This window comes from Eubalaena glacialis, chromosome 1, assembly GCF_028564815.1.
Source record: "Eubalaena glacialis isolate mEubGla1 chromosome 1, mEubGla1.1.hap2.+ XY, whole genome shotgun sequence".
Classification (NCBI taxonomy): Eukaryota; Metazoa; Chordata; class Mammalia; order Artiodactyla; family Balaenidae; genus Eubalaena; species Eubalaena glacialis.
The window spans coordinates 178,585,679-178,602,336 of NC_083716.1; the positions used below are offsets into that span (position 1 = coordinate 178,585,679).

The 16,658-nt window shown below is 35.9% G+C and overlaps 1 protein-coding gene and 1 non-coding gene across 7 annotated transcripts in view; one reads left to right on the forward strand and one right to left on the reverse strand.

The window, feature by feature from the left end:
• Positions 1–16,658, reverse strand: part of TLK1 (tousled like kinase 1) — a 150,690-nt gene that overhangs the window by 9,772 nt on the left and 124,260 nt on the right. For all 6 annotated transcript variants that reach the window (XM_061184746.1, XM_061184754.1, XM_061184764.1 and 3 more), the window contains 6 exons: positions 10,870–10,967; positions 8,537–8,618; positions 2,855–2,946; positions 2,680–2,769; positions 2,351–2,520; positions 1,900–2,035 (listed from right to left, as the gene is read on the reverse strand). In XM_061184746.1, coding sequence (XP_061040729.1) covers positions 1,900–2,035; positions 2,351–2,520; positions 2,680–2,769; positions 2,855–2,946; positions 8,537–8,618; positions 10,870–10,967 — 668 coding nt within the window. The remainder of the gene's footprint in view (positions 1–1,899; positions 2,036–2,350; positions 2,521–2,679; positions 2,770–2,854; positions 2,947–8,536; positions 8,619–10,869; positions 10,968–16,658) is intronic.
• TRNAE-UUC (transfer RNA glutamic acid (anticodon UUC)) lies at positions 9,526–9,597 on the forward strand. Its single transcript has one exon. It is a non-coding gene; the product is annotated as a tRNA-Glu (tRNA).

The following is a 16,658-nucleotide window of genomic DNA, read 5'->3' on the forward strand; positions in this document are numbered from 1 at the left end:
TTGCATTTGAGACCCAAGAGGAAGGGAGAAACAAAACTCGTTTTCTTCTAAGTGATACTGACAAATAGTTTAAGCTTCTGGGGATAATGTGTAAAAGCACTACATACCTATATTCTAAAAGTTTGTATAGGACATCGTTTACCAAATACATAGCTAAAAAAAACCATTTTGTGGAACGCTGTTTCTACAAGAAGTATATAATTCCAGGTTCCTAACATGGAAATGCCACGACTATATCTGCTTCCTGCACAGCACCCTAAACATACGCTTCCCTGTCTCATGCCCATCTGTCAGGGGGAAATTTCCTTGCCCTGCCCTACACTAGGGAAGCCAGAGTGAGAGGGAAACAGTAAGGTGGGAATCTCTGCAGAGGAAGGATGATCTATTACTTAGAACAGGGTTTTCAAGCTGTCTGCCACAGAATACAGGGTTCTACCAAGAAGCCTTATTTTTGTTGGTTTTATTAGGATTCTAAGATTTTTGTGGTGAAAAAAGGAGCCTTGTTGCTAAAAGAAAAAAGTCTAAAGACTACTGACTGAGGGTACTGACTTTTAAGGAGTTACTAGTTTGAATGATTGATAGATTTTTTAAAGAATATATATTGAGGGCTTCCCTGGTGGCGCAGTGGTTGAGAATCTGCCTGCCAATGCGGGGGACACGGGTTTGAGCCCTGGTCTGGGAAGATCCCACATGCCGTGGCGCAACTAGGCCCGTGAGCCACAATTGCTGAGCCTGCGTGTCTGGAGCCTGTGCTCCGCAACAAGAGAGGCCATGATAGTGACAGGCCTGCGCACCGCGATGCAGAGTGGCCCCCACTTGCTGCAACTAGAGAAAGCCCTCGCACAGAAACGAAGACCCAACACAGCCATAAATAAATAAAATTAAAAAAAAAAAAAAGAATATATATTGAAAGAAAACTATGATACATTATTATCTTCATTTATATTCCTAAAAAATGCCACGAGCATAATTTGAAACTCTGAACTGGCTTTAAATGAATACATGGAACATGACTAATCCTTATTCTGAGAAGTAAAGTCCACATAAACCTGTGGCATTTTATAGAATTGGTTATTACTGCCCAGGCTATGTGAAGATTGTTCTAAAAACTCTAATGTCACATTTATGTTTGTAGTCACCCTCCTGCTCAGTGAAGCTGAGTAGTTATCTCCCTTCCATTTAAGATTTCACTCCTCTTGCTAAACTAATTTATTCTGAAAACTAAATTTGTTTTGAAATTTTATAGTCTATGTTCTCCACTTTGGCAAATTTGATACTAACTTTGAAAATTCACACTGAAGTAATTTTTGTCAACACGTAGGTAACTCTGAAGGGAATGACATTCATTTAGACTCATATCAGTGAACCTATGGTTCTATCTAGATTTATATCTGTATGTATGAAGTTATTAAAAAGATTTTTGAGCGTTAAGGCCAAAGACCAAGATTGTACCAAATTTCTCTTTCATTCATTATCGACAAAACATCCATCTTAAACAAAAAGTGTAACCACAAAACCTCTACAGGGAGGGCTTAATGCTTATTAGTTATTGCTTTTAATAGCTAAGATATTATATTAAGTATCATTACTCATGATAAACATCACTCTAACATTATAGAACAAGATTCACAAATTCTCCATGTTAGGAGTTTCTAGCTGGTAGGGAACTAGCTGGTAGTCACGTGCTGATGCCAAGTTTTTCTTCCTCCGGTTTGCTGATAGTTACAGTTAAGACCAGATGAGAAAACAGGACTGATGACAGTAGTCTCTCAACTCAGAGACTTCATATCAGTACTCTCATCACACCACAGTAATCTCAAAGGTATGCGAAAATAAACTCTCATTAAAAAGACTGGGCACTAATCTAGATAATTTTGGTGTTTTTAATAATACACTTACCAGTAAGTGCCTGCCCCTTGGGAAGTTAGATCCATTCCATCTACACCATAGCTGTCATCATCCATAATCTTGGACAGACCAAAATCAGTTATTTTGATTTCTCCACATGCTGTTCCATCTACCAGAAGGATGTTTCCTAAGAACAAAGTATAGTTCTTTTAATGATACATAAATGAAAAACATTATCTTTACTACTAAAGCTGGACTTTTGGGAAATAAATAATACACTTAACATACATATGTAAAAATATAATTAAAATATACATTTAAAATATAGTTTTAAAATGTAGTGATACAAATTTTAAAAACACTTCAGATACTACCACTAGTATTCCACTGACTTTTAAAAACTAAACCAAAAAGCATATTTTCAGATAACTTAATAAGTATGACATTTAAAAATTACACTCTTTAAAGCTTAAATTATTTAGACAAAAATTTTATTAATTACCTGGTTTAAGATCATAATGTATAATAGGGGGTTTGATTTCATTGAGATATCTTAGTGCATTTACAATCTGCATTACAATAGACCTAGCTTCTTTCTCTGACATTAATTTATGTTGCTTCAGATAGAAATCCAAGTCATTGCCTTCACAGTATTCTAACACTGTACAAAACCTACAATGGAGAAGAGAAAAAAATCAGACATAAAATATTATCCAATAATTCAGAATCACAATGGACAAATGAAGAGTATTTATATCATCACTATGGAATAGGGGAAGCAAAAGCCAACATGTCTTTTCTTAAAAAATAAATCCTTTTATATTCACTTACGTATCTGTATCCAAGGAGAAATAATCATAGAGTTTAACTATTCTGGGGTGATCCAGTTCTTTGTGTATTCTATACTCTCTGCAGGCATGTCTACAAGAAAGAGAATATATTAATTCTCCATGACGATTAAATATATTTTCAAAATTGATAAAAATCATAAAGAACTAATATTTACTTGTGGTAGTTTTCCTTCTTCTCATCCCTCCAGCTTTTATTAAGCTGATGGATCTTCACAGCAGCATATCTTTGTTCATAAAGGTCAAAAGCCTAGGATTCAAGGAATAGAAGAGTTTGGACCAAAGACCAACTGAATAGCTGAAGAGATTTTTTTCTTTTGAGTGATAATTTTTGCAATAATATGGAATGAGAATATACATTACGATTTTTGGTAGTCATCTCTGCTAAGGTTATATATAGTTCAGTGGCACATTTATTATCAGAAACAAGACACAAATTCCATGGTGCTAAATCAGAGAAAACCTTAATGTGAATTTTCACGTTCAAGTTTTATAAGTGCCAATATACTGAATCAAGATAAAACAATAAAGCTCTCTGGGTTGTTTTTTTTTTTTTTGGCTGCATTGGGTCTTTGTTGCTGCGCACGGCCTTTCTCTAGTTGCAGCAAGTGGGGGCTACTCATCGTTGCGGTGCGCGGGCTTCTCTTGTTGCAGAGCACGGGCTCTAGATGCGAGGACTTCAGTAGTTGTAGCGCACGGGCTCAGAAGTTGCGGTGCATGGGCTCAGTAGTTGTGGCTCGCAGGCTCAGTCGTTGTGGTGCACGGGCCTAGCTGCTCCGCGGCATGTGGGATCTTCCTGGACCAGGGATCAAACCCGTGTCCCTTGCACTGGCAGGTGGATTCTTAACCACTGCGCCACCAGGGAAGTCCCAAGCTATCTGTTTTTAATATAGATGTTCTTCTCTATACTGGTAGTAGCAGTAAGCGGCCAGGAAAACAGGCAGCTGTAATACTTTTTTGGTGGGTTCCTGTATCCTTTCCTAGCAACTCCACCTTTTTTTTCCCCCCCTTATTGGAAAATTAACAAGTTCCTAACAATTTCCCAACTGTTTTAAAAAAATTCTAGACTTTTATTATGAAACTGTTTAAACATAACCATAACCATTAATTATCACACCTAACTCTATCAGCAATATTTCCTTAATCTGGGCTCAAAAAAGGTTTTATACTGGTTTGTTCAAATGACCAGACTATTTCTTAAATAAAGAATGATCAATATTTTAAGGCTTCAGGTGACTTATAAATGTTTTTTAAAAAAATGAATATCATTAAAGAGGAATTTAATAATTTAGGTTCAACTGTGACTTTTACACAAAAGCACTCCCTTAAGAAAACACTAAAAGCTTACATATTTATTAGGAAGAAGGTTCCTAGTTCCCACTCCCTCTATCAATTTAACCTTAAAATAAGCAGTAGGGGTAAACTGCTTGTCACGAAATTATAAAAGCATGAGATCAGAAGTAATATAGGATGCAGTAATTAAGAATATTCACTTTGGAGTCAGATGAACTTATTAGCTGCATGACTTTGTGCTTAATACCCTCTCTAATAGCCTCAGTCTCATAAAGTTTGGGTTGTCGACTAAATGGGGTGAAACATATAAAGTGTTTAGAATAATATATGATTCATAATAAATATCCAATAAACATTAGCTCATTATACTATTAAAAGTTAAGTTTTAAGAAATATAATAGAAAAGAATAAAAATAAAAGTTCATGTGAGAGAAAGCAAAAAAGCTTTTATAAAACTCAAAGGCAAAAATGACTCTACTACCCAAAGCAATCTACAGATTCAATGCAATCCCTATCAAACTACCAATGGCATTTTTCACAGAACTAGAACAAAATATTTCACAATTTGTATGGAAACACAAAAGACCCCGAATAGCCAAAGCAATCTTGAGAACGAAAAATGGAGCTGGAGGAATCAGGCTCCCTGACTTCAGACTGTATTACAAAGCTACAGTAATCAAGACAGTTTGGTACTGGCACAAAAACAGACATATAGATTAATGGAACAGGATAGAAAGCCCAGAGATAAACCCACGCACATATGGTCACCTTATCTTTGATAAAGGAGGCAAGCATATTCAGTGGAGAAAAGACAGCCTCTTCAATAAGTGGTGCTGGGAAAACTGGACAGGTACATGTAAAAGTATGAAATTAGAACACTCCCTGACACCATACACAAAAATAAACTCAAAATGGATTAAAGACCTAAGTGTAAGGCCACACACTATCAAACTCTTAGAGGAAAACATAGGCAGAACACTCTATGACATAAATCACAGCAAGATCCTTTTTGACCCAGCTCCTAGAGAAATGGAAATAAAAACACAAACAAATAAACAAATGGGACCTAATGAAACTTAAAAGCTTTTGCACAGCAAAGGAAACCATAAACAAGACCAAAAGACAACCCTCAGAATGGGAGAAAATATTTGCAAATGAAGCAACTGACAAAGGATTAATCTCCAAGATTTACAAGCAGCTCATGCAGCTCAATATCAAAAAAACAAACAACCCAATCCAAAAATGGCCCGAAGACCTAAATAGACATTTCTCCAAAGAAGATATACAGATAGCCAACAGACACATGAAAGAATGCTCAACATCATTAATCATTAGAGAAATGCAAATCAAAACTACAATGAGATATCATCTCACACCGGTCAGAATGGCCATCATCAAAAAATCTAGAAACAATAAATGCTGGAGAGGGTGTGGAGAAAAGGGAACACTCTTGCACTGTTGGTGGGAATGTAAATTGATACAGCCACTATGGAGAACAGTATGGAGGTTCCTTAAAAAACTAAAAATAGAACTACCATACGACCCAGCAATCCCACTACTGGGCATATACCCTGAGAAAACCATAATTCAAAAAGAGTCATGTACCAAAATGTTCATTGCAGCTCTATTTACAATAGCCAGGACATGGAAGCAACCTAAGTGTCCACCATCGGATGAATGGATAAAGAAGATGTGGCACATATATACAATGGAATATTACTCAGCCATAAAAAGAAATGAAATGGAGGTATTTGTAATGAGGTGGATGGAGTTAGAGTCTGTCATACAGAGTGAAGTAAGTCAGAAAGAGAAAAACAAATACAGTATGCTAACACATATATAGGGAATCTAAGGAAAAAAAAAAAAGGTCATGAAGAACCTAGTGGCAAGATGGGAATAAAGACACAGACCTACTAGAGAATGGACTTGAGGATATGGGGAGGGGGAGGGGTAAGATGTGACAGGGTGAGAGAGTGGCATGGACATATATACACTACCAAATGTAAAATAGATAGCTAGTGGGAAGCAGCCATAGCACAGGGAGATCAGCTCGGTGCTTTGTGACCACCTAGAGGGGTGGGGTAGGGAGGGTGAGAGGGAGGGAGATGCAAGAGGGAAGAGATATGGGAACATATGTATATGTATAACTGATTCACTTTGTTATAAAGCAAAAACTAACACACCATTGTAAAGCAATTATACTCCAATAAAGATGTTTAAAAAAAAAAAAAAACCTCAAAGGCAATCATAGTAAAAATAGGAGAAAATAAAATTCTTAGTACTAATAAAGTTATCATCCGTGTATATTGATTATAATAACTGTATATGACACATCTTTCTCCCAAGATTCGGAGAGTAAAGTATACCTTCCCATAAAGTTAAGATGGTAATCACTGAGCAACTGATTCAATGTTTTCCACCTTGGTATAGAGAAGAGTCAATTTTTTGACTTACAGTCCGCTACTTTGTTTACCAAGCGACCTGGCAACAGTGAAAGGACTTGAAGGGGTTGGAGGGGCTGTCATTAGTATTTAAGTCAGTACTGAGGGTTCAAGTCATTAGGGCCCCACAATCTGCATTTTCTAATTTCTACAGAAGCCTTTTCTTCCAAAAGAAAAGTCCCTTTTAGACCCTATCTATGGGGCTAAAAACAATGGAAATACTGTTGGGCAGTGGCAGAAGACTGTCATGAAAGCTATCAGTAGGCTCAGAAGCCGGGCAACTTCTAGGCGGAGCTAGTGCTAGCTAGCTACACTTTTGGTCATTTTTAGATCCACAGTGAGCAACATTATGACCTTCTTTTCTACCTTGTGGCCTGAGTAAGACTACTCAACCATTAAGTGCCTGAGGATGAACTACCATTAGAATCAGAGAAATAGGAATTGGAAGAGAGCTCACAGATCACTCTTGATGGGTAACACTTAATGCTCATCCAAGTTAACAAAACAAAAAATAGTTCATGGTTGAACCAAGATCAGAAATGAAGTTCTCTGAATCCAAATCCCATAATTTCCCCCCGAGTCAGAACTGGATACAGGTTGTCTCGTTGAACAGAGAGGATTTCTAATAACAATCTAATGAGCTTACATTTTCTCAGCAACAAAGTTCTATGTGATTTTCCTGTGATAGTTTGTTTAATCACTATAATGATCCTATTAGCATTCCCAGGTGAAGACAGGCAGAGGATGGTAAGCAATAAGCCCAAGTTTATACAGTTAGTAAACAGCAGTCAGAATTAGCCAGGATTCAAACCCAGCCTGTCTGGCTTCAGAACCCAAGGTCTTAATCTGACTATACCAATACATAATGAAGCACCAAGTGTTACAAGGAGCTAATCAAAGGCAGACTAACAGGGAAGCCTTCTATAGGAATTGAAGTTTAAGGTGAGACTATGACCTTCATATGACTTTATGCTAAGAGCAAATGGGAAGCCACTGGGGCTTATAAGCAGGGGAGTGAGATGATCAGACTGCATTTTATAACAAGGCCACTCTAGCTGCAGCATACACAAATGAACTGGAGAAACTCAATGCCCAGAAAAAGGTGATCAGCTAGGAGACTTGGGCAGCAATGCAACAAGAGACAATGAGGCCCTGAGCTAAGAGAGAGGGAGAAGGGTCATTGCTGGATTTAGGAGAGCTTAATGACATTAATAATGACAGACACCAGGGACTGGTTATGTTGGGGGAAGGGAGTTAAGGGCAAGGTGAATTGAAGGATGGCTTTTATGTTTTTCACTTGGGGGACTGGGCAGATAAATGGCAGTGCTGTGTATTAAAGTAGGGAGCAATGTTAAAAAAGGGGGGGGGTTGGGAGAAGAGATAACTTCTATTTCAGATGTGAGTTTGCAGTGCTTATGAAGCATCCACATGAGGTGAACAGACTAAGTCATATAAACCAGCAGGTATGGGGCTCAGAAGGAAAGTGTGGGGTAGATAGCTATGTTTCCATACATCTGTATCTGAAATCAAATAGGTGATAACTTAGTGAATGCGAGGGGGATATATTTGAAAAGGAGAACAAGAATGATGAGACCTTAGGAACTACAATATTTAAAGGTTGGGCAGAAAGATAACATAAAGTGGAAAAAAAGTAAGGTATAAAGCATTAAACATGATGAGTAAATATTTCTACATTTATAAATACACATTTGAGAAACACTGGCCTTAAAATAGGTAGAAATTAGGGTAAATTCAGGACGTGTAAGACTTGTGACACATGTTTAAATTAAGAGATACAACCTTTCCATAAATGTACTATATTAAATGGCTACCTGCCTATCTTGATTCTAATGGCTGTTATTACTTGTATCAGACTGGCTAGTGATAACCAGGTACCAAATATCAGAGGGACTGCAAAGGCACAAGGATAGTTTTTAGACTCTTGAGATAAGACAACATAAGCCACCACAGACTCTTTTTTGTAATGAGAGGACATAAAACCAGTCAAAAAATCATAAAATCAATAAAAACACATGCACTTCTTAACCACATATTCCTATATCTTTGTCGTATTAGTATGAAGAACAGGAAAAAAATGTACATTACCTTATACACTTCACTAAAGCCACCTCTACCAAGCAGATGGAGTAATAAATATCTTTCATTTAACGTTGGGTGATCTTTGAACCTTAAGGGTGGGGAAAAAAACACTCAGGCACATGAAAACACCCACAAAAAGGTTTCATCCACAACAAAGTTAGCTCTCTTATTCTACTCCCAGCTACTTCTTTTTCAGCTACTCTTCTGCTAATTTTGAATTCCATTCCATACTTCTTTTCCTTCTCTAACTGCATGACTATCACCCATCTTAACGCTCTGGTGTTCACAAAGCTTAACATTTACAGCCGAATATTCAGGTTCAATGACCAATTATAGCACTGTGATAAAGACCTACCGACTATTGTATTACTAAGAGCTTTATGAAATCCCATATCTATTCAGCAGGAATTACTTCCCTTGGAAAAATATACTTTTATTTTGGGAGTTATAGTTAATCAAGTTTTATAATATTGACATATGATTAAAAATAATTATATTTATAAACTGGCTTTCATCCACAGTGAAATTTTACAGCCTTTGCCTTTTATAAATAAAATTTTAATTCCCAATCAAAAAAGAAATGCTTTAAAAAAAACCACCACAGACAATACTGCTATTACTATTTAAAGCTTACTGCACCTGCTATACATTAAGCACTCACCTGTATTATCTCATTTGGTTCTTAACCAACCCTTTGAAGTAGGCCCTGCTACTACCTCTATTTTACAGATGAGGGCACTACTGCACAGAAAGGTTAAGTAACTTGTCCAAGGTCAACAGCTAATACATGGCAGGGCTTAGCAGAAAAATGTGGTTCCAAAATGTGCACTCTTGATATTTAAGGAAAAAAAAAAAATCAATGATAGCTTTATAATTCCAGATGCAAACACACGATATTTTATTCAATATCAACACAGCTTTGATAATTTAAGCTTTTCCTGAGAACTTATAAATAAAAGAGATTTCTGCTAGTTTTAAAGCAAAATGTAGGGAATTCCCTGGTGGTCCAGTGGTTAGGACTTGGCACTTTCACTGCCGTGACCCAGGTTCAATCCCTGGCCGGGGAACTAAAATCCTGCAAGCCACGCAGCCAAAAGAAGAAAAAAAAGAAAGAAAAGAAAAATGTAAAGCTGTAACAATTTATTTAATTTTCATCAAGTGGATTAAGTAATACCCACAAACAAGTTTGGACATAATTTTCACAAGAGCCAATTTTAAATTAGTTTTGTCTTATCTGCTGTATCAGAATTTTCATCTGGTACAATTAAGGATATTACATAACTATATTATTTCATTGACATTATACACTGGAATGATTGTGTTCATACAAAGATGATCATAAATAGGCCTTCTATTAAGCAAGATATTTGTATTTCACGGCAGAAATAGGCCACTTCCAATTCTGACACTCATGTTAGGTCATGAAGATTTAAATTACATAAGTCTCAAAGTGTAAAAAGACATCCTTCCTGTCCTCTACACTGACTAAATCCAATTAATGCCTTGCTTAATTTCTGTCTTCTTCATAAAGTTCCCACCAGTCCACATATATTTTCTATTCTTTGAATTCCTTTAGCGTTTAATGTCATTTTGATAATTAGGGATTAAGGACAGAGACTATAACTTAAGCTACTTTTCTAGTTCTTCTCCAGTTTTTACATAATGCTGGATACATGGCTTACTGCAATCCCTTTGGTTGAAATAATTTTTTCCTCACTACTATAATATTAATTTTGGTATTTAGTTAACAAATATTTATTCTGTGCCTACCATATGCCAGGCACTGGTCTAGGTTCTGGGGATATAGCAAGAACAAAACTAAGTCCCTGCTCTCATGTAGCTTACATTCTAGTGAAAGGAAACAGATAAAATAACTGAAAAAAAAAATTTTGTAATTCTAAATAGTGATAAGTGCTAAGAAGAAATAAAGTAAGGCAAGGATACTGAAATAGGGGATGGAGTGAGGCAAGGACTGCTATTTTAGATAGGGTGGCTTCTCTAATGACCACTGGGAGTGAAATAAGGAGTAAGCCACTCAGATATTTAGAGGAGGAACATTTCAGGAAGAGGAAATGGCGAGCACAAAAGCCTTGAGGGAAGCCTTGAGTCAGACACGTTTGAGGGGGCCAGTGTGTCTACGACATATAAGTGAGGGGAGGATGAGAGAGATGGGGTGGTGAGGTGGCCAGAGACCAGATCATACGAGGCCTTCTGAGCCACGGGAAGGACCTTAGGTCTATGATGAGAAGCCCCCCAACAAGGAAATACTGTGTTTATGATCTCCAAGGGGAGAAAAAACTTTTATCATGTAAAACTGTGAAATACAAATAATGACTTACTGTGAATTATCTTCATTATTTATTCTTTTGAGCTCTCGAATGTGAAGATTTCTGACTCTTTCCAAACGTTCAAGTTCTGCCTGGATTTCTGCCTCTTCCTGAAAATGAAGAGAGGGGACTATAACAAGCTCAATTTATTTGTGATATAAAAAAGATATTTTTACTCATGCACCAATTTTTTACAGTGATGGGAAGAATAGTGTATTATAAAGTACCACTGAGTTAAAAGACCAAAGTGCTCTTTTCAATGCCTGAAAGATAGGAAGAGATAAGGCAAAAGCCTATTTCAAGAAACCATCCTCCACATGAAAATCTATATACCTAACGAGATGCTGACTTTTATTCTGTACCACAAGAAATCTATTTTTATAATGTCTAAACTGAAAATGACTGCAAGGTAGTCTGAAACTGACTTATAACACAAAATGAGCTGAAAGTTTTATTTCTGGTACATCCAAATTTTAATTTACAAGGGAATAATTTACTAGTACAAAACAAATGAAATGGAGATATTTCACAACAGTTAAAAGAGGAAGAAAGGTAGAAGACAGAACTACTGATTATTGAGACCTGACAACATTTGGAATACACACACACACACACACACACACACAGTCTGACCACTCACTTTGGATAAATCCCACTACAATTTTAAAGAGGCTCTTAAAACAAAAATTTTATGAATAGCTGTGGCAGATCCTTAGTTATCAGAGCAGACCGAGGCAAATCCTAAAGAAATTTACTTTAACATTCATTTAAACATTTTGATAAATATTTTTCATGTCTCAAAATATACAATTTTTAGAACATTTAAAAAAATTAGACACCAAAACAAATAAAATCACCCATTACACACATACCTCTTGTCAATATAAATTTAAATACTACTTAAAAAACAAGAACATATCAAATTTCAGTGAAAAGTTCTACAAATGCCCAATTTTATAATATTTTTGAATAACTATTTATTGAGTAAGTAAACAAATCCAGATTGCCTTGGCCTAAATGTGTACCACTACCGTTATAAATCTATACCACGTGGAATAGAGGTTATTTAAATTTTTTTTTTTTCATTAGCACTGTCTCTTAATGATTTATCTTCTGATATTTTTAAAAAAATCCTTTATCTCAAAAAATTAATAGTTCTGAAATTTACTTTGAAAATATAAATATTATTTCATCGTAAAGCAGATAATAGAGATATAAAGTCTATTACACCTTTATCTAAGGCTTAAACTGAAAGGAATATTCTAAGTATCATAAAGAAAAACGTTCACAGATTAAAAAACTAAATCTAAGTATGTTGTTCATATTCCACCTGACCTTAAGATTATTTCAGTTATTTTAAAATGAAACAACCACTACTTGTTGCAGAGATATTTAATATAAATTAGGCATTAGATGATACATAGAAACCCTCAAAATAAATTTAAGTAAAAAAAAAAGAAAAATAAATAAATTTAAGTGAAGATGAACTTTTCTAAAATTTTGGGGAGAGTTTTCTAAGATAGATACACTAAATTCTCTGAAATTTCCTCATTTAATGTAGCTTCAGTTACAAATATTTCTAATTTTAATGAAAAAAGAAAAAAGGTAAGATAATGTCCCAGGGGATTAAATAACTAAAGATTCATTATAAGGAGAGGAAATAGATTAAAAAGCTTTGGAACAATAAAGTCAAACCACAGTTCAGTTGTCTCCATTTAGTTATATAAAGTAGAATAAGAAACTGGCCATATAGTTGTGCCCATGAGTATGAAAAAATTCAAATTCATTTATGCCACAGAACACAGAAAGTGGTAACCTTCTTTCTTCAGATTACTAATGTTTGCTGCCTTAAAACCTGCCATTAACCATTAACTTCTTATACATGTAGGAAGCTACTAAACACTTAGTAAGTTGGTATAATTTTAAATAATCTGATAAAATGGTGAAATGCCTATTAGAATACCAGCAAAAATACTTGTTTCAGCTTTCATTTGAAAATGTGGTATGGGGATACTATTTTAAAAATGAATTTATAGAAATTAAATTTTATTAACTCATAAATATATAATTATGAGATTCAACTAGATTGTTGACACATAATTACATTTGTTTTATAATTTTTGGTAATCTTCAGATGTTTATACAATGGCAGTAATCAATATCACAATACACTTACTAAAGAAAATAAAATGTATGTCTGTGCCAGCTAAGCAAGCTTTTTACCCTCTATAAAACATGACAAGTATGCCCCATAAGATCTTACAATACAAAAGCACAGGCAAGCTTCATTCAGTTTGAACTGTAGTGTTTACAGGAAGAAACAAAATGTCAGGAGCACTAATTTAAAAAAAAAGCTGGATCCTAGGTATTTAAGAGGCATGTCGGGCTTCCCTGGTGGCGCAGTGGTTGAGAATCTGCCTGCCAATGCAGGGGACATGGGTTCGAGCCCTGGTCTGGGAAGATCCCACATGCCGCGGAGCAACTAGGCCCGTGAGCCACAATTACTGAGCCTGCGCGTCGCTCCGCAACAAGAGAGGCCGTGATAGTGAGAGGCCAGTGCACCGCGATGAAGAGTGGCCCCCGCTTGCCGCAACTAGAGAAAGCCCTCGCACAAAAACGAAGACCCAACACAGCCAAAAATAAATAAATAAATAAATAAATAAAAATTAAATAATGTATAATTCAGGTGTACTTTAAAAAAAAAAAAAGAGGCATGTCAAGGGAAGGAACTATAACAAAGTCATATGCAAATAGACATAAATCCTCCATAGTCATCAGTGAAATAGATTTACATCTTCCATATTGTAATTTAATATTTATTCCACAATATCTTGGACCTTAAAACAAAGTGACACACTTCTAGAGGAAAGATAATTCAATAACTCTAAGTAACTTCTCTCAAATCCCACTGAGAAAAAGTATACATGCTATTATGGATTGAAGGTTTGTGTTCCTCCCAAATTTTGTATGTCTAAGCCCTAAACCCCAATGTGATAGTATTTGGAGAAGGGGACTTTGCGAGGTAATTAGAGCTAGCTTAGGTCATGAGAGTGGAGCCCTCATGATGGTATTAGTGGCTTTTTGAGGAGGAAGAGAGAGAAAGAGATCTCTCCTTCCAACCCCACTACCTCTTTGTGGGAGCACAGAGAAAAAATCATGTGAAGGCTTGAGAAGATGGCCATCTACAGATGAGGAAGAGAGCCCCATCAGAAACTAAACCCTGCTGGACCTTGATCTTAGACTTCCAGCCTCTAAAGCTGTGAGAAATAAGTTTCTCTTGTTTAAGCCATCCAGTCTATGGTATTTTGTTATGGCAGCCTGAACAGATTAATACACATACTTTTAGGCAAACGCTAGGCAATACTGCTTAGTATCCTTCCTCTCCTTACAGAAAGGGGCAAGGCCCAGTTTTGGTCTGGCCCCAAGGTACAACATCCAGAATATGGTAGTCTTAGCAACTAAACTTATCTTTACTGCAGATCATTTCCAAAGATCTATATACTGTAGGCCATGCTCTCCTTGCTTGAGACTGACATTAGCCTCTGGGCCATCCTCAGAATTAATCGTTTTCAGAGGGTTCAGGAGAGGCAAGGCAGACCTGGGCTCAAAACTGATCTGAATCATTATGGAATGGAAGCCTGAAACGCATGGCAAAGGTAGTCCAAATTATTAAAATAAAAAAGAGAGGCAATCCAGACAGCTAGATCATGCTTAGTAAGAACACCAAGTTTCAATCCTCAAGTCATCCACCAGCTAAGCAATTAAAGCAGAGAAGGTCTAAGAAGAAACAAACAGCATCTCTGGAAAGGAACTGGTCTCTGTAGACAATTATGGTGTTGAAGGGACATAAGTAAGAAAAGATCCCATTAAAGAGAGAGGTAGGTTTGGTAATCACATACAATAAAAGGACATGGCTCTTTTCCATTTAAACAAAAAGATATAGCAATGGACCTTAACAGTACACACTACAGCTATTTTAACAGTATTTTTAAATAAGATCTAATATTCTGAATTACTTAAACATATTAAAAAACCCAGGTCAGACAAGTATACAACAACAGATCTCAATATTGCCTCATCATTTAAGTAACATGCAAAACACACCACCTTCTAAAATTTTTAACTTTTAAAAATTTATATGGAAGGTAAAACCAGTTTGTCCCTCACCAGATATTTAGCATAGAAATGCTTTCTATTTGTAATCAAAGTCCTTTCTGGCAACTTAGTATCCTCTTGGCTCAACATTCTAAGCTAAAATTACATTACAGCAACAGTAGAATCTCTGCAAAATGCCCGATTAAAACTGCTAGGCAGATTTGGGGTATTTTTGAGCATTTCCCTTACTGGCAATTTCTTTTTAAGTGGGGGTGTGTAGGCATTAAAATATAAAGCTTAAAGAGTTATAAAATGCATTTTCACATGTAAAACTAATGGATATCCTGAAAAAATTAAACATCCTAGTTTAAACGTCTTCAGCAAATCTTTAATGTATGTTACATGTCAGCCCCACAAAAAACCCCTCAATTTCGAAGAGCGGCCTTTCTATAAAGCCAAGATAAGATAGAAAGTATTTTCTGATATATCATTCTCAGCTTGCCTATAATCCATCAGGGTTGGTAGAAGAATTCTGTGTGGTATATTATGAAGATGGTGAAAGCACAGAAAAGCTTATCACTTACAATAGTATATTCAACAGCACCAAAACAGCATTAGTCGGTCTGGGAAAACTAGTTCAGAATGAGGTTTCAACAAGTTTAACACCAAATTCATTTTACTAGTATGAACAATACGAATCCCTCAAAAGTTAGTATCTCCAGGTCCTCAAATTAAGTTTTAATTTGATTAAATATTTATAATGTCATTCTAAAAGTTTATCACCAGGAGAGTGAAACGTAAAATTAACAAAAGGCACTATTAAAGACTAACAGAAAGGGCAGTGCAGAAAAAAAGAATTAGGAAGAAAATTTTTACCGATTTACTTCAAATTTATCCTTATTAAATGTCCTCAAATTTTTCTCCATTATATTCTTTAATATATCTTAAATATAGATATGAGAGACATGAGCCATTGGAAATATGAACCAACCAACAAAAAAACCACGGTGAATGTATAGAGGTCGGTTTTGAAACTACTGCCCATAAGCCTATTTTTGCTTGAGTATGGTTGTATAGATTGAGGAGTAGGGTAAGAGGAGGAGAAGGTACAAATATTATGAAATTCCTAAGGAGGTTTTCTTTCCTAACTATATATATGCTCTCTCCATGCCCATCCTCAATCACTGAGCTGGATATTACTGAGGGAAGCATACTGCATTTCCCTCAGGTGTGTTTAACTGGCTTAGATAATTACTTTAGAACCTTAATGTTTTCCTCTCTCTGCACTTCATTTCCTTCTTTGGGGGGGTAGGGGGTCGTTAATCTCTCTTCAAATGCATAAATATATACATCAAAACCCTTAAATGGGAATAAGTGTTAAAATGGACAGGTTTTGATTCTGTCAGTTCCCCCATTCTGTTTAAACAAACCCAACCCTATCTTCTCAGCAGCAAATAAATGTAACAATTCAACTCTCTGGCAAACTTTAAATATTTAGTACACTTCCTGAAAAAGAAATCACAGCTACTGTATTAGGGGGATGAAATTCCTTGATGTTAAAAACATTAGCCAAGGTGCTGACACCAAGTCTTAGCACATACAGGTACAATGCCTTACTACTATACTTTCCTCCAGCTTTCTGCCTCCTTTTAACCTTTTTCAGGACTTTGGTGGATTCCGTATTTTTTTTAAGTATGAAAAGATTT